Source organism: Dermacentor variabilis, chromosome 3 (assembly GCF_050947875.1).
Source record: "Dermacentor variabilis isolate Ectoservices chromosome 3, ASM5094787v1, whole genome shotgun sequence".
Lineage (NCBI taxonomy): Eukaryota > Metazoa > Arthropoda > Arachnida > Ixodida > Ixodidae > Dermacentor > Dermacentor variabilis.
Genome location: NC_134570.1, coordinates 206,709,297 through 206,736,229, shown reverse-complemented (window position 1 = coordinate 206,736,229; position 26,933 = coordinate 206,709,297). Strand labels below are relative to the sequence as shown.

The 26,933-nt window shown below is 49.3% G+C and overlaps 1 protein-coding gene across 1 annotated transcript in view; it reads left to right on the top strand.

Moving 5' to 3' along the window:
* LOC142576609 (polyamine-transporting ATPase 13A3-like) overlaps positions 1 to 26,933 on the top strand; it is a 296,153-nt gene that overhangs the window by 75,354 nt on the left and 193,866 nt on the right. Inside the window, exons 5-6 of the mRNA XM_075686810.1 lie at positions 15,047 to 15,126; positions 25,597 to 25,674. Coding sequence (XP_075542925.1) covers positions 15,047 to 15,126; positions 25,597 to 25,674 — 158 coding nt within the window. The remainder of the gene's footprint in view (positions 1 to 15,046; positions 15,127 to 25,596; positions 25,675 to 26,933) is intronic.

Here is a 26,933-nt window from a genome sequence, read left to right as displayed (position 1 = left end):
GACGCTGCAGCCTGTCTTCATTATGCCGGAAGAAGGACCACCGCAACCACAACCCGCTGCCCCAATGACTACCGTGGTCTGCCCCAGCCCGTTGCGTCAACGCGAACCACCCATCTTCAGCGCTACCGAAGACCATGACGTAGAAGACTGGCTCGCTCACTACGACCGGGTGAGCATCCACAACCACTGGGACGACACCAAAAAGGTGAATTACGTATCCTTTTATTTGAGCGGTGTCGCCAGCGGGTGGCACCGCAACCATGAACGTGATCTCACGACGGGGACAGCCTTCAAAACTAACGTGACGGAGGTATTCGGGCGCCCCGCCGTTCGCAAGCTTCGCGCCGAGCGACGTTTGCGCAGTCGTGCGCAACAGTGCGGGGAGACATTTACAAGTTATATAGAAGATGTTGTCGACCCCTGCAACCGCGTTGACGTCACAATGGCTGATGCCGAGAAGATCCACCATATCTTAAAAGGCATTGAAGACGACGCCTTCCAGATGCTGTTGGCGAAAAATCCGGCGACAGTCTCTTAACTCGTCAGTCTCTGCCAAAGCTTCGACTAACTCCGCAAACAACGCCTAGCCACCCAGTAATCTCCCCCTCAGGCGACTTCAATGTCGAGCTTGGCTGTGTCCCCGGATAACACGTCGCTACTGCTACAGATCAAGGAGTTCGTCCGTGAAGAGGTGGCTCGTCAGCTTTCTCTGATTCCCCTTACACAGGGCCAGTCGAATTCTCCGTTGGCGCCCGCTCTCCAATCTGTCACCAAGGAGCAGGTAGCCGACCACATTCCACCTTCTCTCCAGCAGGCTCCGGTTGCCGCTCCTCTGACGTACGCCGACGTCGCTTCGAGGCCTGCAGCAAAGACCTACGGTCCCCTTCGCCCGCCTTTGCGCCCGCCCGTATCCGCTCCAGTCCCGCCACTGGTGCAGTATGCACGACCTCAAGATCATTGGCGCACGGAGGACAATCGCCCGATTTGTTTTTATTGTGGCCGTGCTGGACACGTAGCACGTCACTGTCGCCTCCTTACACCGAACGTCCCTAACAATGTGCGTCCATATGCGCCACGTTTCCAACAACGCCGCAACTATTCGGACACCTTTGAATCTCCTCCTGTTGTCAACACCGCATTCTCCGCCGCTCGCCGTTCACTTTCTCCTCGCCGCCGCTCGCTTTCCCCCATACACCAGCGTCGGAGCCCTTTGCGCCAGGAAAACTAACTATCGCAGTTCAGGAGGCGAGAACTGCGGTGCCACCGAAATGTATAAGGCCTCACACTTCCCCGAAGAACGTTATTGAATTCGCAATAGAAGGAACATTGACGCTAGCACTTGTCGACACCGGCGCTGCACTTTCAGCGATAGATGCCCGTATTCGCCGCAAGATAGGAAAAGTGACGACTCCGCTTTCTGGACTGTCTCTTCGAACTGCCAACGCGCAGCACGTCGAGCCATCCGGCGCCTGCAATGCTCGTGTCGTAATTCAGGACGTCCTCTATATCATGGAATTCATCGTGTTGCCATCATGTTCACACGACGTCATATTAGGTTGGGACTTTCTCTCCACGCATCATGAGATTATTGACTGCGCCCGCGCCGAAATCGAGCTGTTTCAGATTTCGACTGATATTATCACTGACCATAAGGACCATTGCCGCAAAATCTCTGTTTCAGAAGACACCGTTATACCTGCCTGGTCTTCCACCCTTGTCAGTATCTCTTGTGACTATGTAGATGACGGCGCAGTACTCTTCGCTCCGTCTAAACTCTTAGTTCGCCGCCGATCACTACCACTGCCGTTCGCTGTCCTCGAGTTCCAAGCTGGCGCCTCTTTCATGTGCGTCTCAAACCCATCGGCTGAACCAATTACTTTACGCCGCCGTGAAAGCCTTGGAAGAGCAGAGCCACTGACCTCATCTTCAATATTTGACACGATGGACGACTCCACTTATATTGCTGCTCTCGAGGCATCGCGTCCACAGTCACTACCGCGTTCTTTTACGCCAGCTGTTGCCAGTGACCTTACGACTACGCAGCGCGACGAACTTCTTTGCTTGCTCCAAGGCTTCTCTTCCTCCTTTGATTGCCAAGCAACATCACTCGGCCGCACAACGACTGTTTCGTACACTATCGACACTGGGAGCCATGCACCAATTCGACAGCGTCCCTACCGAGTATCGGCGACTGAAAGACGCGTTATCAATGACCAGGTGAACGATATGCTCAATCGCGGTGTCATCCAGCCTTCTAGTAGTCCTTCGGCATCACCAGTCGTCCTAGTTAACAAGAAAGACGGCACAATACATTTTGCGTCGATTATCGAAGGCTTAACAAGATTACCCGAAAGGATGTATACCCGTTGCCACGTATTGACGACGCACTTGACTGTTTGCAAGGAGCGGAGTTTTTTTCCTCCTTAGATCTCCGCTCTGGCTACTGGCAGGTGCCCATGGCTGACGCTGACTGTTCTGAAACCGCGTTTGCAACACCAGATGGCTTGTATGAATTTACTGTGATGCCGTTCGGTCTGTGCAATGCGTCCGCCACCTTCGAACGCATTATGGACGGCATCCTACGTGGCCTAAAGTGGCATACTTGCCTCTCCTACCTCGACGACGTTGTCGTCTTTTCCCCTGGTTTTCCGACCCATCTTCCGCGTTTACATCAAGTTTTGACCTGTCTCCGGAATGCTGGTCTCCAGCTTAACTTAAGAAAGTGCCGATTTGCAGCTCGAAAACTGACTACATTAGGCCACGTTGTCTACAAAGAAGGCATTCTTCCTGATCCTGATAAACTTCGCGCCGTATCCGAATTTCCGAAGCCCACTAACTTCAAAGCACTACGCAGCTTCATTGGCCTATGCTCCTATTTTCGACGTTTCATTCACAATTTTGCTGCAGTGATCACACCACTTAACCAACTTCTTCAAGGCGACAATGAACTTTCTGCTTGGTCGGAAGCCTCTGATGATGCCTTTACGAATCTTCGTCACCTGCTCACGTCTCCGGCAGTCTTGCGCCATTTTGATCCAAGCGCACCTACAGAACTTCACACTGACGCCAGTGATGTCGGCCTTGGTGCCGTGCTCGCACAACTCGAGAACACTAATGCCGAATACGTAGTCGCTTATGCTAGTCGTGCCCTCACGAAACCTGAGGCCAATTACTCAGTCACATAAAAAGAGTGCCTGGCTATCGTATGGGCTCTTCAAAAATTTCGTCCATATCTCTACGGTCGACGCTTTGACGTGGTGACGGATAATCACGCTCTTTGCTGGTTGTCCAACCTAAAAGACCCGTCGGGCCGCCTCGCTCGGTGGGCCCTGCGAATCCAGGACTATGATATCCGTGTCGTCTATCGTTCTGGACGCAAACACTCTGACGCCGATGCCCTCTCGCGCTCTCCAGTTACTTCAGACAGCAGCACTTCTACTTATAGACATTACCTCTCACCACTTGACATCCTGGACATGGCATCGGAGCAACGAAAAGACCCATGGATCGTCATGATATTCGACTTTTTGTCCAATACTCCGGCAACTTCGGCACCTCGAGCGTTACGCCGACAGGCGCAGCATTTCACAATCCGCGACGGACTTTTATACCGCCGCAACTACCACAATGACGGCCGCAAATGGCTCTTAGTAGTGCCTCGCCACCTACGACAAGATTTATGCTTCGCTTTTCATTCTGACCCGCAGTGTGGTCACGACGGAGCGTCAAACACCTACACACGGCTTCGCCTACGATATTATTGGCGAGGGATGTACACCTTCGTCTACAAATACGTGCGCTCCTGCATTGCCTGCCAGCGACGCAAATGTGTCCCGCATGTCTCCACCGCACCTCTCCAACCACTTCCCTGCCCAGCTCAGCCATTCGACCGCGTCGGCATTGATATATACGGGCCTCTTTCATCTACTGGCGCTGGCAACCGATGGATTGTTGTGGCCGTAGATCATTTGACACGGTATGCTGAAACCGCCGCCTTGCCTGCTGCATCAGCAAAAGACATCGCCTCGTTTAAACTAAACAACTTCGTTCTCCGCCATGGCGCCCCTCGTGAACTGTTGAGCGATCGAGGCCGCGTATTCCTCTCAGACGTCCTGCAGTCACTCCTATCTGAATGCCAAATTATTCACCGCACTACTACTGCTTATCATCCACAGACCAATGGCTTAACAGAACGATTCAACAGAACTCTTGGTGACATGCTATCAATGTATGTTGCATCTTACCACTCCAACTGGTATCTTGTACTTCCGTTCGTCACTTACGCATATAAAACTGCCTCTCAAGCCACTACTGGATTCTCGCCATTCTTTCTACTTTACGGCCGCCATCCCTCCAGCACCATTGATACTGTTCTCCCGTACCGGCCGGACCCTGCTGAATGCTCACCTGTTTCTGCGATTGCTGAGCACGCCGACAAATGCCGACAACTGGCCCGTTCTTTGACGTCTGCTCAACAGTGCCGCCAAAAAGAGCGCCATGACCTCAATCCTCCCCCTCACCCCTTCCACGTCGACTCACTCGTGTGGCTTTGAGTCCCGCCTGCTGCTGCTCCTGGCCTTTCGTCCAAGCTCCTCCCGAAGTACCACGGGCTCTACCGCGTGGTTGCACAAACATCACCAGTGAACTACGTGGTCGAACCCGTATCGCCATCTCCCGATCTCCGTCGACGAGGGCGAGAGACTGTACACATTGACCGGCTGAAGCAGTACTACGATCCGCCCACCTCTTCCTAGGTCGCCAGGATGGCTACTCTGCAATTCCGGGGGTGATTGTGACGAAGAAGATCGGCAGGCTAAAAAGCCCCGTTGCCATCGCGCGGCTCGTACCCAGTGCGTTCACTGGCTGCGCCCTACCTGCTGTTGCCGTGTTGGTCGCTGCTTCTCTACGACCCGAATAAACCCCCTTTGCAATGTATATATATATATATATATATATTCCACAAACACAATAGCTGCTTCCTTGTGGGAATTCGCGGCAAGGTGTGTGTGCACATGGCATGGCAGGGCTGGGCAAAGATGCTCTGTCATTGTATCGAGGTATGATACAAAATACTAGAGCAATTATTGTATCCGATACGATACTTTCCATTTGTTTCTTAAGATTCTTCTATACATTCACAAATTTCTTTTTATAGGTCTAGATAATGCAGCTGAAAATGCGTGCGCGCCAAAACATGGTTGGAAATTTCTTAACTCCCACCAACCTTGCTTAATCTCAATTAAATGTCTTAGTATTTTCATATCTTTGTCTGCTTTGTTCAAAGTACAACATTTCATTACAAAAGATTATTGGGCTTGCTTTATAATAAACGCTCGGTTTCAGAGGTTCTTGCTCGTCGCTATTGTAATTGATGGAAGTCACCGCTCAGCCTTCCGACCAGTTAGCAGACCGCCATTTAATTACAACAACGTCAATAAGGAGCCTCAGCACGATTACCTTGTCCCTAAACGTATGACCATTTACGCAATACCGAATCACCGGTATACAGCTGCAAAAACGCTGGTAGCGACATTCTTTTTTTTTTGCGACGCAGAGTGTATACAGAGAGCACACAAAGCTGCAATGGCCTTTGATACTCTGCTTATCTGAGGACGTAAAACGTTCGTTAGCGACATATTAATGCCGCGCACATTAGCGTACGGAGCACAGTATACGGTACCTACGAGCAAGTGTCATGGCAGCAACGCTACTGAAAGGAAATAATCAAGAAAACAAGAAAGCTACAGAAATTTTGAGAATTGTTTATTAATGCGTAAGCATTGCTTGGCTCGGCTGTAACTTCGTTTTTGATTAGTTTTGCTTACTTGCTTTTCTTAGCTTACCCATGGCTTTTTTGCTATGAAAGAATGAATGAACTTTATTAGACAATTGTGAAATTTTCTCACTACATCCTGCCCCTTCAATGCAATCGTACCAATTGAGCCGCAACGCTGGGCACGAGCACTTCTCCGACAGAGAAGAGCGGTTGAAAGGGAACACCCTATGCCCCTTTAGGAACACCAGTTGCTGCAGTAGCGCGCGAGGCGTTGCGTGAGGGGAGAGCGCATCGCCGCGATACCATGTCACCCTCGCTGTCACTCTCACAAGGCTGCGTTATGCAGGCGTTCCTTGTCCATGCGAGCTGTCGACTGCATTGTGAATGCGCCTTGGCCCAATGAAAGCGCGCCAAGCGTCTCGATGCGCTCGCTTATCTGCGAGGTGTTCATAACTCGAACGATGCTCAGCGGCGTTCAATTGGAAATTGCGCCACCCCAAAATCTCACGTTGGATCACCCCCAAGTTTAAGTTGGCCCACCCCCAGATATCAACCTGGCTCATGTCCAAATTTAAGTGGGCCCACCGCGAAACTTAAGGTTGCCCCCACCCCCAAAAAATAAGTTTACGTTGTCCTCCCGAAAAGGTTAATTTGGCCCGCCCCGAAATTTAATTTGACCCGCCCCACATTTCAAGTTGGCCCACGCGCAGATTTCAACTTGGCCGATTTCCCAAATTTCAATTGCCCAACCCCCAAATTTCAAGTTGATCACTCCTATTAAAACCTACCCCATGCATATTCTAAGAAGCCCTATGACTACCCTAGGGATATGTCTTTGTTTACTTTTTTGTTTTACAGTGTTCCTTAGCGCTTAAAAGCTACCAATCGTATACACTGACGCTATCATAACGAATAATTGTGTTAGCTTTGCAAATTACGGAATTTTCTGCATATACAACGCATTGAACTTTTCGCGTGCCAGAGCTTGGGATATCGCCAAAGAATGCTTACACTTTGAAAGTTTGGTTGCGCGCCGACGTTCGTGCTTGTTTCAACGCGATACCCAGGCCCCATGCCGCAGAAACTTCAGTGTCGGCGTGGGCTCGGGGTTAGGGGCCGAGAAAATCATCCTGAACCACGCGTATTTTACACGGCACTAAAGTTGATCAGGCTTGACTTAGGTTCCTTACAAAGTTATTCCTTGAGATTTCGATAATTGCAGCCCACAAACAAATGCCAGGAAACAAAAAACCGATAGCGCATGCCTTGTATGGTAAATCTTCTCAGTTTGAAATATTAAAAGTGCGAAACAATAACAGAAGATTCGCCTACGCAAGAAGCCGCGTTTCTACCAGAAAGCTCGTCTTCATGCACAGCGTTCGCCGCCAGCATTTCCCTGTATTAGATCTTGCCTTTGAGTGTGAGAGTTGGCCGACGTTGAGGAGGATTTTCAAAACTGAAGGTTTATTTACACAATTAATATTATTAACACAAAATAATGAACAGTCACAAATTCATCGACGGCCGCCGACTGCAGCTAATCGGACGCTGCCACCCGTGGCAAGAGGAACAAAAAAAAAACTCATCTCCATTCTCTCTCGCTTTTAAGCCCTTCGGTCTCTCGGGGTCACGTCGTTTTCGGCATATCGTCGAGCCTGGTCAGGTGTCGTCATTTTCCTCTAATGGTAGGCGCCCGTGCAAGTGTCGTCACATTCCAACCAGGGACGTTCCAAAAGCTCCATTGTCCGAGGGCTGACGTGCCTCCGGCGTCGCCTACTCGCCTGGAAGCGCTCAGCTGGAGGAGGCGGGTTGTTCTCGGACGGCCTTCCAGAGCCGCAAAACGGCTTTGCTCAGGACCAAGATCAGCTACCTGGAACCGTGCCGGCCTCCGGTTGCACTTTTGGGAAGGGTCAAGCAGGAGGGTAGACAATAGCTCGACGTGCGGCGCATGGTGTGGGGGTAGCCAACCTGTCGGACGGGTCCGGTAACGTGTTAGACGCGCCCCGGCGCACCATAATTGGAATGCGACGGTGATTGGATGTGGTCGGAGAACTTGAGTGATGCCATGAAAAGGGTCCGTATCCAACACCGGTAGGCGTTGCGGATACGTATAAGCTGCAGTTGTCCGGAAGCGTGAGTAGTAGTCTGGCATCTTTGAATGCTATCGTGTTCCACTCTTAAAGGCGAAGCTTAAGCATATTCCAAGTTTTGTTGTCGAGACGGCGCGAGCGCCACCACACGGCTCTGCTCCACCAAAAGAGACGCGTAGAGCCCCCGCTGGAGGGCTCTGACGAAAAGATAAAAGAATTTAGCTGCCTCTACGTTTATTCCGGTGGGTTTGTGGCAGCAGTATAAGCTTGAGAAGCGGAGTTCAGCCAACGTTTATAGTTTCACAGGGTGTTCGTTGCGATAGCAGTATCTTGTGTCTTAAGATACACGATACATTTTTTTGATGTATCAGAAATGCAGATAACAGGTATTGCCAGACTTATCGTGATACAGATACAAGATACCCAAACGGTACCTAAGATAGTATCTAAGATAAATATATGTTCGATACTGCACTGCACTGGCACATGGTAACGACGCAGATCGTCAGCAGCTCATCCACTGGCTTTCAAAATCAGGGGCAACTTAAACGGGCAGTCCCAACGTAGTATGCATGCATGAATGCGATACCTTTAACATGCAATATATTGGCGAAACAGAAACGTCGTTTAGAGCACGATTTAATCGCCATAAGTCACTCGCCAAAACACTTCCAAAATTACCCCTGCAAAAACATTTCATGACGCCTGGTCGCTCCTTTGATAAAATTAAGGCAACCGTTTTGGAATTCGGTTTTCGCTCGCACCAATAGCGTTAAATCTCCGAATCGTTTCTCGTCTAGAAGTTTGACACTGTAATGGAGGGCATAAACAAACGCAAAGGCGCACTCAGTAGTTTGCCCTCCACTACTTGAGCATCGCATCTACTGCTTTTCTGATCTTTTACACAGCGCATTGTAACTATTTTTGTATATTTCTGTTTTTGCATTGTTGCCAGTCCTATAGCTTGGCTCACTTTTCTTTTATGCCATATGCGCATAATGTTGTTACGATGCGTAATTCATATCGTGCCGAAGTCATATCACAATTCTACCTTTAGGCACTGGTATATTGATTAAAGGTCGTCGTCGTGCGCATCGTTACCTCACGTGTTGTGCATACTTGCAGTTTGTGTATTTTGAATGTTAACCGTATCAATTTACTGCCGAATAATTTTGCACACGTGTACCAAATTTTAGAAATGTTTGAAAAGGCTGCAGATGTCTTGTTAGACATCACTGACAAAGGCTGGCACACCATTCAAAACGTTTGACAGTAAAAAAGAAGGTGTTTACAAGTACGTCGTGTTTATTCTTGTGTACTATATGTATATAAGACGGGTATAAAAATGGTCAGTATTGTCTGATGTAAAATTAATATCGGTTCCCACAGAGTGATCACTTTTCTGCAGCTTTGACTTCTAGGCTGACTCGTTTGTTTGTATGCAACCCCTGTGGGCACGTGGTGGCTCGGAGCAGCTTACAAACGTCCACTTCTACATCATTGGAATGGCTGACATGGTACTTGCCTGCGGTTGCGCCGACACTCTGGGCCACCTGTTTTGTTACGATTCTCAGCCCGATGCACAGGCAGAATCGCAATCCTAGGCATAAACCCAATTTTATGGCTACATTTTTTTTCTTGTGATATGAACATAGGACCTAGACCTCAATCGGCGTACAAAGTACGCCGTGAGTTTAAAGGAGCATGTGACTGCTGTTTCTTATACGCACTTTTTAGTGAACCGGAGAGCTTGCCGGCCAAGTGTCCAATTTTGCAGCATTAACGGAGAAAAGTCATGGAACATTTTTTTTTAGAATTTGTTTCTTTTGTAGTCGCGATCATGTTCATGTACAGTCCCCGAAACAGTGATAGTTGAGCACGATAGAGATCGTATGGCGGCATGAGAGGGAAACAACTTTGAAACCCTGGCAGTAATAAATTAATATTTTGCTTATAAAGCTAATGTTCGTGATTTTTAACATCATGAGCTGTTGAAGTGTTACTGCAATAGTAGTTGTATGCTTTCGTGGTTTTCTGTCAAACTGCTTTGGTCTTATGCAACTCATTCAATGTTTTGGAAGATGAAATGACGCCTTCACTCGTAATGAGTTCAGGGTTTGCCGTATAGAGCAACGCACGCGCTTTTGATTTCGGAAACGTGACATCACTTGTGATTTTTCGATGATGCCACGTCCCGCAAGCCCCAAAAGGGCACAGAGCAGATGTGAGCACAAGGTATAGCAGGAAGCAACGGATGGCCTGTTCCCGTTCTCTTTCCTGTTTGCCTAGCGTTGGTTTAGGCGGCGGATAGGTGCGCGATGTCTGTCTTTATTATCGGCGGTAATTAGCAGCGGCAAATGCCCAGCGAATCAGCATATCGTTCTCCGGACGGAGTAGCTGGAACATTCTAAGCTAGCGCCCGGCCGACCGTTATCGCACTTAGAGGCCGTCGCTAGCATCTGCTACTGGCACCGCTACTATCTCGACCCTGCCTCCCGCTCCCCTGCGCCCTAGCAAACAGCGCGATAAAGAAGGAAGAAAGCAACATGGTGCGAGTAGCGCTAAAAGACGTTCGAAAACTTTGTACGCCATCTAGGGTCACTTTTTGGAGTGTAGCCAGCGAGTAGAGCGTACAGCGTCCGGGACATGTTTCAAGGAATGGCATTGGCTGTTTCGCACAGGTCGAGGTTGTGGTCGGCGTGGTGTAAGAAACGCGAACGGCTCGATGGTCTTGGTGGAGCAGGCGTCTAGCGGACAGATTGCGAGAAGCTGTGTTCGTGCCCACCAAGTGTCGCCCGCGGTTATAATCGGTGGGCTGGACCAGTGCAAAAACGCTGAAACACAAGCGCTCGCATGTGTCTGTTGCTGTACTTTCGGACAAGTGTCTGTGGAAATGAAGAGAAAGCTACGGAGGCATAACGCGCACAAGAATGTGCAACCCTGAAAGAAGTTCCCACATTTTCATGCGCATTATCTTAAGCTGGGGAAGAAACCTTAGACAGAAATATGTCATCGCCAACAACACAATAAGACGAAATGAACCACTTAATGGTAAATCCGACTTAAATTTGTGTTATTTAAACGCGTGAGCATTTCTATGCTTACCCAACCAGAAAAATGTCCGTCCGTCTCTCCCTCCGTCCGCCCCGTAAGCAGATAGCTTTCAAGATAAAACCGCAGAAGCGAGCGACCTCATGATGTCGCTTCAACGCGATAGAGGCGGCGAGCCCACACTGCTGAGAAAACTCTCAGCACAAGCCGCACTCTGCCCGTTTCGCAGCTCAGTTCGCTTTTAAGACGTGGACTCGCGCGCTTATCTTCCACGCGAAGCGCCGGAAACACAGAGCGCGTAACTATCAGAAGTCGGAACACTCTGTCGGCATCGCGGATCACATTCAAAATATGTTTCACACGATCGTGCCATATACGCACCGCCGCCAATGTACGTTTGGTCACGGTTCCTAATGGTTCGACGCGGATGGATAAGGCTCTAAAGAGCGATAACGGCTTCTAATGACAGCAACGTCATCAGCACGCCTGGCGCCGCCACCTGCAGTACTTTCCTTGCATTGTCAATGCACCTTGCGCCGCCGTCCGCACCAGTTCTTGTCACCGCAGCGCTGTCGTTTGTAGTGTCTGGTCTCCTCGAGGAGTTTCTGCGTGAATTTTTTGCCGCATTTCGGCAAAGGCGAAAGTGTTCCACGTGGATGCTACTCTGATTGAGTATGTATTATAATAAACCAAAAGCGCTGTGGAATGGCGGTGAACATGGTAAGATGCACGCTGAAGCTACGCCCCAGGAGCTTCCCCTCCACGGCGGCTGAATGTTGTGTGCGAGTTGATGGCCACACTGTTATTGATGGTAGCTTCTAATAGTTGAGAGATGGGTCGGTTTTTGAAACATTCTATTACACCTTTGATTCGAAGGGAACGAACGCGAGAATTGCTCTGTTGTCGTTTGACAGCGTCGACTTTGATTCTATGATAGACCGCTGATAGTCGATGTTTTTTATTATATGTGTGTACAGGAAAGCTTCGCATCCTGCGTGATGGGCGCTGCTCCTTCTCTTTTAGGCATACAGTACTTATATTGGCCGACTAAAACAAAGAAAACAAATACGAGATAAAATATCAACATACAAGGTAATTTAGGTGCGAAAGCGCTAACACCGAGTTCACATAAACTTCAAATTGATACACGGTAATTCACGGGACGGAGTTCAGATCGCTAATAGTTACATAAAGAGAACTCACTTATAGGTCACTTGTATTTCGAGGAATCGCAGTCTAGCGCATCATGTATAAAAGTCTACACCACACGTTCCAACGAAGTCAAGACCAAGGGCACTTCGCATAAACTATAAACAGCAGCGCATGACAACAGAAGGTAATTATAATGCTCTAGTAATTTCTGCAATCCTTGTCACTTTGTAAATATATTTTCAGGTGCTGATTGCGTGATTTTGGAGTTCAATTATTGGGTATGGATCCTGAGCATGAATACTGTGGTTATACAAGCGGTGATCAATATCTTCATATGATTCCGAGCGAGTGCACACCGTACTTTCGGCTCCGTCCTACTATAAGTAAAGAATACTTTGTGTAGTAAGTGTCTATAAGCAATCTGTGCATTGCTGTTTCTAGATAACTTGTAGTTGTTAGTGAAATATTGAACTGTATGTTTGTATTAATCAGAAATAAAACAGAGTTTCTACAACTGCTTTCAAACGAATAATCTCTCGATAATCGAGCTGAAAGCCGGCGTAAGCTGATGCGTGTGCATCACTATGTGAGAGACGGATCAGTTTAGTCTTCAGTGTTGGCCGTGCGTACCAAACTGTTGGTCTCTGTGTTGCCTGGAATGCGACAGCGACTACGAATCCATTCAACCAAAATTTCATGCTGCAGATATATCGACTTTGTATATATATCTTGTACTTGATATACTTGTGGGAGGCGACGCGAAGAGGTAGCCGCCATAGCCACGGTTTATTTAGGCCGTCCAGCCATGGTGCCGCGGGATCACGCGAGTGGCCGACACCGCGGCCGCTCAGATCCAGCGCGCTAGCGTGTTCATGGCCACCTGCACTCGAGCCCATCATCTTGTTCGCCTGCTTTGGAGGCGGTAGTCGCGCCGCTACAGGGTCCGCCTGCTAGTGCGAAGCGCGATTACAATAAATACCAATGGTAAAAAGTCCAGGTAAAATAGGCAGATGGTGTCGTCGTTCGTAGTGTCGGGTTCACGCAGTCCGGGAGAGATGTACCAGGCAGCACCGGCCGCGTAGGTTGTGAGCGAGGCGCAGCCACAGTGATGCCTGCCGTAGCGCGAAATCGCCACCTGCCACGTGTTCTAGTAGTTGCACGGCCTGTAGCAGTCGGAGCCCCAAAAGTAGACCGTCTGGCAGCTCGGGACTTGTATGGAGATAACGCGAGTGTTGTTAACTCATCACGTAGACGTAGAAGCTGTGCTCGAGCTGAATAAATCAGATGACAGAGCTGCTGCTGTAAAACTTCGGTAGGCCATGCACCCGCGGAAGGTCTGAGTACAGAACATCAGAAGGCTTCTCAGCTGCTGCTTGCGGTGAAGCGTCGAATGCCGATATCATCAGGGTCGCCATTGTCACTGAAGGCATCGCGAAGGTTGTGATTGGGGTGTCATTATTCCAGCTAGAGTGAAATTTGCGCGTAGTGGAGCCGGTGGGAGAGCCTCTGTATCGGTGATGAGTGAGGTGCTCCTGTACGGAAAGCGGACAGCTGGCGGGAACGTACAAGGAAGGGGAGCGGTGGGCCGTAGGGTAGCGGAAAGCCATCGCGTTTGGCCCAGTCAATTCCTTTGGAAGATTCGTCGCGCGGCTGCCTTTGCGCTGGGGAGGAAGCCGACCGACCAAGTCGAGTTTTGATGCTGGGCGGGCACGTGCTGACGACAGGTTTGTGGGTGGACGCAGGTGATTTGGGACGACAAGACGTGAAATGATGCGACGGGTCAAATGGCGAGCACTATTGTGACTGAGTGCCCAAGGTGACGTAGTGAGCAAGGACGGCTCCACGCAAGTCCGCGGAGACGTCGGCGGCGGGGGATGACAGCCGGAGCTTGAAATGCAGCTGGAACCTAGACCCTTGTTGAGAAGGAAGTGGCTGCCGAGCTGGACGAACCAGATGTCCGGCATGTCGATGTAGAATTCCCGGACCCCCTACGACCATGGGACGTCTGCAGACCGGCCGCTTGAGGCCACCTCAATCTCACCTTGCTAGAGTTGGTGCGTTGACGCTGACATGGCTGGGCTCAGTCATCCGGATTGCCAATTTGTGGGAGGCGACGCGAAGAGGTAGCCGCAAACGCCACGGTTTATTTATCCGGCCAGCCATTGTGCAGTGGGATCTCGGAAGCGGCCGACATTGCTGCAGCTCATGTCGAGGGTTCTAGCGTCTTCTATTCTCGCGCTACCTCTATTCGCCTGCTTCGGAGGCGATAGTCACGCGGCTACATACTAGAGCGTCCTCATTTTTGTTGATGCTTGTTGAATTAATACTCGGTAAACATGCTTGTGAGTCGCTCAGGATGACCCACACAATATTGCGAAACGCCACAGGATGTTTCCGCCGGTTTCTGATCACTGCAGCTGGCGTACCTTCATTGCTGACAAAGCTCAGGAGGTACATCTTCTTTGTGCCAATGAATATATTTACTATATTCATAAAATTATACGCAAAGGCAAGTGGGGAGGATAAGCATTTGTTAGTTATGGGCCAGTTTGCTTCGGCGGCACTTCGCCTGGCATCTCAAAACTCAAACTGAGTACTCACACGACATCCTACGCGTCCCCTCTCAATCGGTCAAACCGACCATCTACTCGATAAACGAGTTTGGCAACCCAAGGAGATGGTAAGTCAACCGGTCTACTCGATCGAGCCGAGCACACCGAGGACGTTGACCTTTCTAAGTGCATTCCCGACTTTATCGTGCGCCCAAGTGAGAGAAAGAGAAAGGAAAGGCAGGGAGGTTAACCGAAGGCGCGTTTCCAGTTTCCTACCCTGCACTGGGGTGGGGGATGTAGGAGTTGTAAAGACTCGTGCGCCCAAACTGAGCAGGTTTGCAGCAGACCTTACATGGCGTAATAGTATGCAGTGGTAGAGGTAATGACGCTTGACACATCTATTTTTTACATGTGCTCTGTTGCAGGATGTTCATCTAAGGTACTTCATACATCAGCACCTTCGTTTTGTCTGGAATCCGCAAGAGTCAAGGTTCACACGATTGAGGTAACTGAATTCATTATTACAGATATAGGTACTTTCAAGACTGCTTTCGTTTATTTGGCCGAGAAAGGTGTTCTCGCGGTGAAACCGAGGCAGCACGACGCGTTCGCTTCTCGCTGCCAGTGTTCATCACGCCAGCGTTGTGACAGCGAGTTCTCGAGGTTATCCAGTGAGACGTGTTTATATTTGTCTGTGCGTCTCTCACATCATGCTCGTCATAGGCGTATCTACCGGTTCGGGAGGAGGCATGTCCCCCCCCCCCCACAATCAGAAGGGAAAGGGAAAAACAGGTCATCTCCACTCCCACACAAACACACACACGCAGTCACTTCTAAAAGCGGGCACTGTTCGCGTCCACATAGTTCTGATTTCTTTTGTCTTTCAGAAGTTGCTGCCACGTGCTATAGTAGATGACGCTCACCCGGGCACACTAAACAGTTAAGGGTTACCGTACTTTGCGCTGCGAGACTTTGTTTACAGTTTACAGCAATCAGCGACTTTTTTATGGAATTGAATGAATAATTGGCTATATTTTAATGACTTAGCTAGAAAGTTTACTTGTCAAATAGCCATCTAGAACGCTGTACGTGCACGCGGTTGGAACTCACTGTACGATGCATAGGCTCCGTGACCATTCCATAAAAAAGTCGCTGATTGCTGTAAACTGTAAACAAAGTCTCGCAGCGCAAAGTACGGTAACCCTTAACTGTTTAGTGTGCCCGGGTGAGCGTCATCTACTATAGCACGTGGCAGCAACTTCTGAAAGACAAAAGAAATCAGAACTATGTGGTTGCCTCCGCACTGGTACCCTTCACATTGTGATTCTGCTTTAGAGCATAATGCTCATAAAGTAGAAGTTTCTTGACTATTCACGGAACCCAGTTTGAATGTGCTTAAACGCTGCAGGTTCAGCGGTGTCACTAAATCAATTCGATCGGTAGACGTGCGCAGGCGTGCCACCGAGATAATTTACTAAAATCAAATGGAATAAATTTTCGGCTCAGATTTATAACACAGCAGGTGCATAAGCCCTATATACTGCGTAATAAAGTCGCAAATATCGGGATGGCTGAGCTTGTTCACAGACGTCTGAATGAATCTCTTGGATGCTCACTGCTTTCACACCAATCAGTGCTGCGCGGCGGTACTATTATCTATAGATCTATTTTACATGTAGGCAGGCCTCTATGTAGCCTTTATTTTAGGTCACAGCCTAAACTCACAACTTTACTAAACCAAAACACATGTCCTGGCGCTCTTCGGTCTTAGATGCCCTTGCGTCAATAAACTTGAATCATCAAGTACTGCACGGCGGCTTTCCGGCAGATCAAGGGTGAAAATGTAGTTAATTAACCTACACAAAGCTCGGGTAATTGTCATCGCCTCGTTAACAACATGTGGCCAAGCACGTCCCGCAGAACCCACTTCTGCTACTGCGAACGTAACAAAACAAAAAAGTCATAACAATAACACAGTCCAAAAAAAAGAAATTCCGAACTTGAGCTCTGCAATGTCCCAAAATCCGTCAGCGCTGGTAGAACGGCTGAAATCGCAAATGGATTATTTCAGGTCGTGAGCGGCACGCTGTGATAGCGAAAGGCCGTCTGGCAGAACATCATAGTCGAGTGTGCCAATGCGTCGTAGGACCATATAGGGTCCCTTATAGCGGAGCAAAAATTTCCGATAAGTTCTCGTCTGCGTATCGAGGTCCAAACCCAAACTCTGTCACCAGGCTCGTGTTCCACGTATCGTTGTCGAAGATTGTAGTGGCGACTTTCGGTCCTCGGCTGATTCTTGATGCGCAGGCGTGCGAGCTGTCGTGCTTCTTCGGCGTGCTGGAGATTGGCGGCGATGTCGAGATTCTCTACGTCGGTGATGCGCGGCAGCATGACGTCGAGAGTCGTCGTCGGGTTAACTCGGTAAAGCAGCTTCAACGGCGTCATTTGAGTTGTTTTCGGCACTGCCGTTTTATAAGTGAAGGCCACGTACGGAAGCATGGCAACGTCCGTCTTGTGCTCGACGTCAATGTACATTACTAGCATGTTGGCGAGGGTCTTGTTCAGCCGCTCCGTAAGGCCATATGTCTGCGGGTGCTAGGAAGTGGCTTATCTGGCTGTATTGCATAACGACTTGGGTGAATTCTGCTGTAAAAGTCGTTCCCCTGTCGATGATGAAGACTTTTGGGGCTCCATGTTGGAGCAGGATGTTCTCGTTGAAGAATTTCGCCACTTCGACTCCGCACCTCCGTGCTATTAGTTTCCCGGATATAAACTTGTGGACCCGCCCCGGCTGGGCCAGTGTATGGTCGGCATGGCGGTTAAAGCTAGCGGCCTGGTGACGGTGAACGGTACGGTGGTCAAGAACTCCACCGAGTGGCGGCGAAATAGTCGGCGATGTCACGAGGGCGCTCCCCAAGCTTTGGACGCCTCGCGTTGACGGCGAACTCTCGCAGTCCCATAATGTGGTAAGGGCATAGGCGGACACATAGTCACCTTCTCCGTAATGGTAGCAGAGTGGGTGGTGATCGGGGACGCGCCAAATGTCTGTCTCCCTCGGGGCGTTTCGCTGGCCGACAGGTGGCGATGGGATTCCGGTGTCATGGTATCCTGGCGCGGGCGCGGATGGGGCATTTGGCGCCGGGTGACGGCGGCGTATGTCACCGCTTCCGGCTGTGGCGATGGCGGTTGCACTTCAGTAAGACCAAGGGATCGATGAGCCTCTTCTTTAACGATTTCAGCGATTGAGGCCTTGTCAGCGATTGTGGTTGCGAGCTTGAAAAGAGCTTCTGTTGTTCCTCGCGAACGACCGCTCTGATGGTCTCGCATGTTGTCGCTATCGAGTGCTTGAACATGTGTGTGATTTCGTCGGTTATATTGCCTTGGCCGCTTATCGAGCGTGATCTCGATGGTTGTGGCTTCGGAAACAAATTCAGAAACAGTCTTAAGTGGGCTGCTTATCGATCAGGCGAAGAGGTCTTGCTTGACACCTGTCATCATAAAGCAAACTTTTTTCTCTTCTGCCATGTTGGGGTCGGCCTGTCTAACAGGCGAGTCGTCTCCTCCGTAAAAATCGCGATGTTCGCATTGGGTGATTGTACTCTGGCTTCTAGCGTTGCTTCGGCCCTTTTCTTACGCACGATGCTCCTAAATATCCGCAGGAAGCAGCTAGAGAACAGGTCCCATTTTGTCCCCGTTCTCAAACCACGTTCTGGCGGCGTGTTCTAAGGAGAAGTACACATGCCGAATCTTGTTGGCGGAGTCCCAGTTGTTGAACGTCACAAGTCGTTTGTACGTATCCAGCCAGGTTTCGGGATCTTCAGACAATGATCCATGGAAGGTTGGTGGGTCACGAGGTTGCTGCAGTAGAATGGGGGACGCTGGCGCAGCCACAGGGGTAGTTGAATTGTGCTTGATCCTTCTAGCCTTCTAGGAAAGTATTCCGTATTCCGGTAGCAGACTTTAGCAGATCTTAGCAGACCTTAGGTAGCAGCTCACTGGTCCTTGCGACGTTGGTGATGTCCTTGGCATTTGAGCTTGGATCGCGGCTTTGCCGTGGCGTTCGGTACATGAACGCACTAGCACCTCCACCAGATGTCACGTTGTAGTGACTGTGAAGAAAGCAGCAAAAATGTGAATGAAGAAACTAGCGCTTTATCGGGCAAACCTGCGCCCTGAAAAAGAGGCTACACTCAAAGAACAACGAGAGCAGCGAATACAGTCGGTGGTCGTTGAAAATCTGATCCGCCGATCAAGCGGCTTTTGTACATCCTCATCGAAGGTTCCCGACTAATCACTGGTGCCCGCGTGTATTCCAGGAAGTTCTACGCTATTCGCGTCGCACATGCAGTCAGATTAGACAAGCTTCGGTAACAACACACAGCAGATAGAACCATCGATAACATTCGAGAAAGCTCCGATACATGCGGGCGCCTTCCACTCTGAGCGATAACATTTGTTAGACGGTGAAAAGCGGTCACCTGAAAAAGGTAAACAGGTACACCTGTCACTATTTATGTGTCTGTACAAGGTCTAACCCAATGAGGGTCAATCAGTGCCACACTTCCACAGTAAAATCAAAGACAAAGCTTGCATTACCAATCTTGTTTCTGCATTGCGTCAAAAACATAGTCGCTGTTTTACTTCTGGTATTTATTATTTGCCATGCTTTGTTCAGCATGTGAACAGTAACCCGACTTTAAAAGTCGGCTGTTGCGAAATACTTGGTTACTTTTGATATTTGGAAGCGCAGAATAGTTAATTTCCGAATGGAAATAAAATATCTCACACCAATTATTCGTATTCTAGATTTTGAGTATTACCCCACCCTATAGTAAATACATTATTAAAGCTAACGCCCTATATACCCTGCTGGTAAATTCATTGTTTTCTATCAGCTTCAACGTGACATGTTTTGGTAAATGATTTACTTCACGTTAGGTTATATTTTGGTGTTTCAAAACAGCTACGTGCTTAAAATTCCCTTCACAGTTATAGCCACAATTTTAGTGACAGTTTTGTCTCACTTCAGTGACAGACTTAAGCTTCCGAATATATTGGCAACACGAGACTGCAATGGTTCGTAATGTGCTATCGAAACCAGTGTCTGAATTCACACAGCTTTTTGTTCGTAAGTACTGTTTCCACTGGCCAGCAGCCTTCGCTAATAATATGTGCAGAGCTTGTACATACATTAGAGACGCGAGTAAGAGAGGAAAGGCGACGGGAGAAACTCGTTTTCACACCACCGCGTAGAATGTGCACAATGCCCTCTGCAGCTTCCTGGCCGTCGCCACATTAGCCGCTTGACAGCTCTAATTATCCGTGACTCACCTCAGAAGCATTGCAGAAACTGCAGCGCTTTCCTTTCTACTAACGTGTGAGGCCAGTGGGGACGCAGATAGCACTGTAGAGACAAGAAGGAGAGGGAGGGAGAAGAGGCAGTTCCCATATAAGAGAGGTGGGGGAGGTGACGTGAGAACGCAAGGAAACCCCGCTACAATACGACAGCCGTTGCGGGGAAACAGGATAAGCTTAAGTTCACGGTACGGTACAGTGCGTTGCTGCTATTTATGAAAAACAAACGCCATGCAAATATGTCAAGCAGGCAACTTCTCCGGAAGCAGAGCCACATTAATTAAAGCGCACCGCAGGGTCGAGGAGACAGTACGGAAGCGGTCGACTGTCAAATCAGCACTTCTGTGACCGCCGCGTCAGCTTTGCGGCTTTGGCATTGGTATAGAGGTCGTGGACTCGATTCCAATCGCGGCGGCCGCATTTCGACGGGGGTGAAATGTAAAACGTACATGCACTTCAATGTTGGAACACGTTAAAGAACATCACGGTGTCAAAATTAATCCGGAATCCGCCACTACGGCTTGAATCATAATCCGACTGTGGTTTTGGCGTGTAATGCCGCATAATCCAATTCAAGCTTAATACTTCTGCCACAATGCGATGTGCCATGTGAGGAAATGACAACATTCAACTCTCTCAGAGGTTTTAAAGTATGCCGCACCAGAACGCCTCACGCAAACACCTCGCTCTGTTGGTTCTGTGTACTACGCAGACAAACAACAGTGGTGCATGCAAGGTAACGTTCAACATCAGCTCACCACTCTCGGATTAGACTAAACGTTGAAGAAATTAAGCTTTAGCCGTCAACATCAACGCTAATTATCATCAATCAATACATCGAGCACGGAAAGCTTCGTTTACATCGGTTCCCACAGTGCGTGGGTTTATTTCCTATTTTCGTAAACGGGGCGAGTTGCGCCTGGATGTATTGGTTAGTTCGTTCCGTACGGTCGCTTGCCTGGCGATTAAATGAGAACGTCTAATGGTGCTGTACCCCTGCTGTATTAAGGTAATTCTTTAGTTCGCGACTACGGAATGTCGTAGCATGGTGTGATATAAATTTTTTAGCAAGCCATGCTTCCATTCAAACACCAGCTTTATTACGAAACTGATCAGGTGACCGGACGCGAGAGATGGCACAGCGGTTACTTCGACGTACTTCGACAATTAGTCCATGGTCACAATTATATAGCGGTTTGCTGCTCTCGTCATCGGTAGAAGGCCGATGTAGGCGATGTCAGCAGTATAAAAAATTGTTTCTGGCATCAGAATGGGTGTGAGTAATCCACGCTGGCCTCCTTGCAGTCACTTATATTGCTTGCACACTTTGCAACAGGCGACGTAAGAACGAGCATTGCTTTCCATCTTAGGCCACGAGAAGCGTTCTTGCCTTTTGCGGGACGTGGCTCGGTGGCCGATGTGCCCTCCTTGCGGGGTGTCAAGAATAGCTTGCAATGTTTCCGATCTAAAGCAATGAGAAATCCCTAGGAGATGATGTTCTTCTGAGTGGTCTTTGTGCCACTGACGCCGACACGGCGTGTCATCACGTATTACAAATATCGAATTCTTTCCTGTAGCAGTGATTGAAGCAATGACTGATGATAAGTGTTTGTCCTCCTGTCAGGCTTTGGAGAACTCTTGCTGAGAGAAGAAAATTGAATTCTCCTTGTTTTCGGACACGCGGTCAAAAGGGTTCCGTGAGAGAGCATCGGTGATGTTGTTTAGAGGCCCAACACGGCGCGCACGTCAAAATCGTGCTCTTGCAGCGGGTAATCTATCAGGCAAACGTGTGCTTCAACTGTTACTTGGAAAACATTCATGTCGATGCAGTGCTATCGGTCACCACTGCGAACTTGCGCCCAAAGAGATAGTGACGGAATTTATCATCCACACTCCATACCACCGCAAGACATTCCAGCTTTTTTGAGTGGTAGTGGCCCTCGGTATCTGAAGGTTTGCGTATCGCATATGTTACAAATACGTTCTACGCCATCAGAGTCAGGTTTCATTAGCACTGCCCCGAGGCCCATCTGGCTGGCATGAGTGTGCACTTCCGCAGTCGAGTCGTCATTTACGAGGCTTAATGCGTGACCCTGAGTCAACTTCTGTTCTGAAATTCGTAAAGCGACTTGTTGTGGGGTTTCCCATTCAAAACAAACTCCCTTTATTAGCTGAATTGGTGAGGGAAGCGGCTGTCAATGCGATGTGAGCAAAAAGTCTGTGTAAGTACGATGCCATACCCACAAACGACTGCACTTGTTTCAGGCAAGTTAGGGTGGAATATTCCACAGCGGCAATCCACTCCGGGAGCGGCTGGATGCAATTAGGAGAGCTAGTATGTCCTAGGTATGGAGTATTAGAAAGACCAAATTGGCACTTTTCGCGCTTCAACTGAAACACAGCCCCATAGAGCTTGTGTAGTTCTTCGTCCAAATTGCTCAAATGTTTCTGCTTTGCGCCAACTACCAGGATGTCGTACTGATACAGAACACAAAGTTGGTCCTTCAATGGTCCTAGCATGAAATTGATAGCGCGCCGAAGGGCTACTAGGAGCCGTGTGCAAACCAAATGGCATGCGTTTCAATTCTTACAGGCCTGAAGGAGTCCGAAAGGCCGTTTTGTACTTCTTCCGTGACGTTGATCTACCAGTATCCCGCGCGTAAATCAAGTGATTAGAAGAACTTGGAATGGCAGACCATGTCAATAGCATTATCAAGTCGAGGTTGTAGGTACGTGTGGAGCCTCGTACACTTGTGGAGCTGCTTCTAGTCGACGGAAAGTCTCTAAGAACCATTCCTTTTGCGAAGAAGCACGACTCGCGCTTCCCGCGGACTTGGAGAGGGCCGACCGAATGATGCCGGCTTCGAGCATTTCATGCAGGTGTTCCGCGATCCCGGTACGCTCCCGTGCCGCGTATCTGCTCAGTGGAACTCATATTGGCAAGTGGTCACTCGTGGGTATACGATGCTCCAGGAAATTACATATTTGAGGTCAGTCTTACTATGGCCGAACAGTACAGCCTAGCGAGGGAGTACAGAGGACAAGGTAGGCAAATTTGCAGGTTCACCTGTCGGTGTAGGAACTGGTCTGGACCGAGCCGTGGAGCTCTGCACTAGGGATGTATAAGGGCGCATCTAAACACGACCATGGTCTTTGGTGATTTGAATGTCGTTGGACTGCAAACGATTCGTCCCCAGAATCATGTCGGCCGGGAAGTTCTCGAAGACAGGAACTGCTGGGATGAATTTTGTCCTTGGCGGCATCCGGACACAAATGTCGAGTATGTTCACTGCCACAACGTTGCTTCGTAGTCCGTAGAGCGGGGGTTGCGTCCGTGGGCGGCGGATAGTGCCAGGAGCATGACCTTGGTGTAGCGCAATCTTCTCGCCACCGGCATCCACAAGGCCAACAGATCGCCTATCCCTTCCACAATAACCAGGCAACAAGGGAGATTGGCGGGCCTGATAATGGACCCAAGTTTTGGGGGGCTGAAGGCAATCCTCGGAATTGTGACTAATACAACCGCAAGAGAAGCAGCCGCGTCGTGTGGAGACGGCCAGTGAAGGTCCAGCCTCCGGCATGCCTGCAGCAATAAGACTACGAGTGCTATGCTGAGCGCAGCTGACTTTCGTGCGAAAGCCCAAGGGGACGTTTCCGGAGTATGGGTAGAGTCGAGCAACCCGTCGATCGCACTCTGGTGAGCAGCAAGAGAGAGCCAGGTGATGCCGCAGTCCACGAGAAGCTTGACCTTTTCATACGCGTAGATAGAGTTCTACCTCTTCGGTTGATGCTTGCCGGTGCCAGCGCATGCGCATGAAGTGATCGTCATAGCCAGATGGGAGTTAGCGGAAAGCAGTCACTAAAGCCGCACTGCATTCTGTCCAGGAAGTGTACGCAGAGCCGTTATGTCTGTGCCATGCCTGGGCGGCATCACGAATTCGGCTTTCGGCGAGCGATGTCATCACGTGCTCTGGCGAGGCGTGTCGACACGCCAATGAATTGACTGTGTATACCTACAACGTTGGATCGCCGTCGAAGCCACGGAACTCGGAACTTCAGGGGAGATGGTGAAGGAAGTGCGCTTTGCCACCGCTGCTATGGTCTGCGTGACCACAGCCATGTCACTAGATGCCGCAGTCGAAGGGCTATAGACAGCGTTCGCTGACGATGCAGTAAGTTCTTTAGTCGCAGCAGCGGGTTCCACGTCCAAGGGGGGCGGGGGACGGGGGTGTACGGCGTCTCTTGGTGGTAATGCTCTATGCATAGCGACGGGAGGGGAGTTTATAACCTCAGGAGGTGGGATGACAGACGTGGCGGTGGCCAGATGAGAGGCCAAGGAATCGCGGACGACGTGTCCAAGCGGTGCGACAAGCACTGCAGCGAATGCAGCAGGATGCCAGAGAATGCGCCCGCTTCACTGAACGGTCTCTGAGGGCAGGTCACCAGAACAGATGTTCATGTAGCGGCCGCGTCACGGTACAGCATGCATATAATATATATATATTAACTAAGGGCGGTCAGCTCCGGACCACCATCCGTTGCAGTTTGCTCGTCGAAGAGGCCGGACGTTTGTCGAGTGAGCGGCCTGAACCACAATCTGCAAAGTGGTGAACGCGGTTTCATCCGTGGATACGGGACCTGAAACAGGTGTGACGTGATGCTATGGCCCTTATCTCGCATCAACCGCTAAATCGACTGTATACTTTGGTTTGTGGCCCTTAACCGATTTTCATGGGTCATGGAAGATATTTATATGTAGGTTATACACAATCCAAATCAAGCGAAACTTGAAAATTCAAAAAGAAATGTCTTTTTTTCACTAGTGTAAGATATGCCAATTATCTCAAGTTTCACAGTCGACTCCCGTTAAGTAGAACCTTGTGTGCCCGCAAGATTTGTCGAATTATTGTGATAGTGGATTAAAAAAAAATCTAAGTATTTCAAATCTTTGTTTTGTTGCTTCGTAGTATGTAACGACTCTTTGTTTGTTGCTCTTGAAGCAAGGCTTAATTAACAGTAGGCGAAGAGCATTCATACGTTTAACATTTGCTCAGCGTGACGTTGCAACGGATTACCTTATGGGGGGAACGAGCGTGGACCACTAAACGATAAAAATAAATTTGTATAGAACAGTTTCATACCTAGCACAGTAGTAGCATCGTCATCTAAATTTCTTGTTTTAAAGCTCATACTAGTTGCCGCGTGCCGGTAAGGGCGCCAGTGCTAGTCGGTGAAGAGCGCAGTGGCATGCTTTCGAGTACGGTAAAGCTTTACTCATTTTATAGCAATGCTTGTTTTCTCGCCGGGATTCTTCATTCGTTTCAGTTAAATTAAAGGTCTAACAACTGGTGTCATAATAAAGGCAATCCACTGGAATCTTCAATAGACTGCCCTATGTGGCAATGTTACTCCACCAATAAGTGAATAATATCTGCAGCGTAATGTATATCACTGGTTGCTTGGCTTCTCTCACTCTTTGTTCTTTTCTTTCCCTGTTAATTTTTCTTTCTTTCAGGGAATGTGGCTTACTGTAGCACATTTACATTAGTGAAATATGTTGTATTGTAAGAAGAAACAAGAAAAACGCTTTTGTTATTTTCCTTTTTTTTTCTGCTTCCAGTGGATTGGACAGGGGGTTGAAGTGCGCAGACCTTCTTGAACGTTTCCAAGGGTATTCCAAAGAGGAACAAGAAGAACAGTAAGTGTCATTTCGCCCCTATGGCCGCATCGGAGTGATGCTTCTCCCAATAACCGAATTCCTCCAATGGTGATTGTTTCGGACATAAGCGCGCAGTTTCCAAGGGCGACACTCATCGCAATAGCTTGGCCATGTATATAGAAACGCGTAACAGATGGGCGTTATTAAGGGCCAACTGCAACGAAATTTCAGGCCATGTAAAAAGCCCGGTTTCAGATAATTTTGAGATAAAATAGCCTCTGTGGAATATTTTACGCTTGGAGTGCGAGCGGGTGCTTCACAAAACGCTGGCAAAGATCGATGTTTCTTCTACGAGAACTGAAAAAGGCGCCGCCATTGCCACTCGCCGGAAGTGAGGTGACATTGAGACTGCAGAGAGCCAGCGCCCAGGCAGCCAGCTTTCTTTGCTTGTATACCGTTCAAGTGTATCAGCAAACAGGTTCCGCACTTCTGCTAGCCACGGAGTTAGCATACTCTGCTAGCTGCTTCTTGCGCTGTGCCTACGCGATTGCGCGCCCGCGAATGTGAAGTATTCACCACGTCAAGTCGGTTTTCTTTGTTTAATTTTCTACATTGAGTGAGCTTAGCCTCGATGCGTTCTCTCTGCGCTCGGAGAGGAAGAGCGCATTGGGGTGGCCCAGCTAAAGGCGCGGATCTATAGTCTGGCGTTACGCGGACGCGGGAAAAATTGCACGCTCTACAGCCTAGCGTGGCTTGCGTGGGAACATGTCCTACCTCACGCCCGAGTCACTGGATCAGAGTGCGTCGCACGCTATGGCTCACCAGCAGCATGCCGCACTGCACACAGTTAGGGTTCACTGATGCAAGCGTGTTGAGGTTACGTCTTCGACTACCAACAAAACGGCCACTCGCCGCGCACTTGTGCACTTGCGCTGCGGCAACTACTGATCGGCGCTCTGCTGCTGGTCACGTTTAAAGCGCAGTGTAGAATTTTAGCTATCTTAGCGCCTCCAGCATGACGTATCCGACTGCACCGGCCGTTGCCAGGTGCGCCGGAAACGCCGGAGTCGTCGACCGAAGAGACAACTACCGCCATCAGTAGAAAAAGACCATTAGTAATAGCTGAGACGACAGGGCTAGAGATGTGGGCTCAGTGCAAAGTGTGCGTAAGCTCACAGCCACACAGGCCGGACTCCGGCCATGTTAATGTTTCGCCCATTTCGCCCTTGCGGCATCGCATTCCTGCGTGCCTTACCGCCGTATCCACACCATGTCCTCTGCATCGCGCTCTCCTTCGT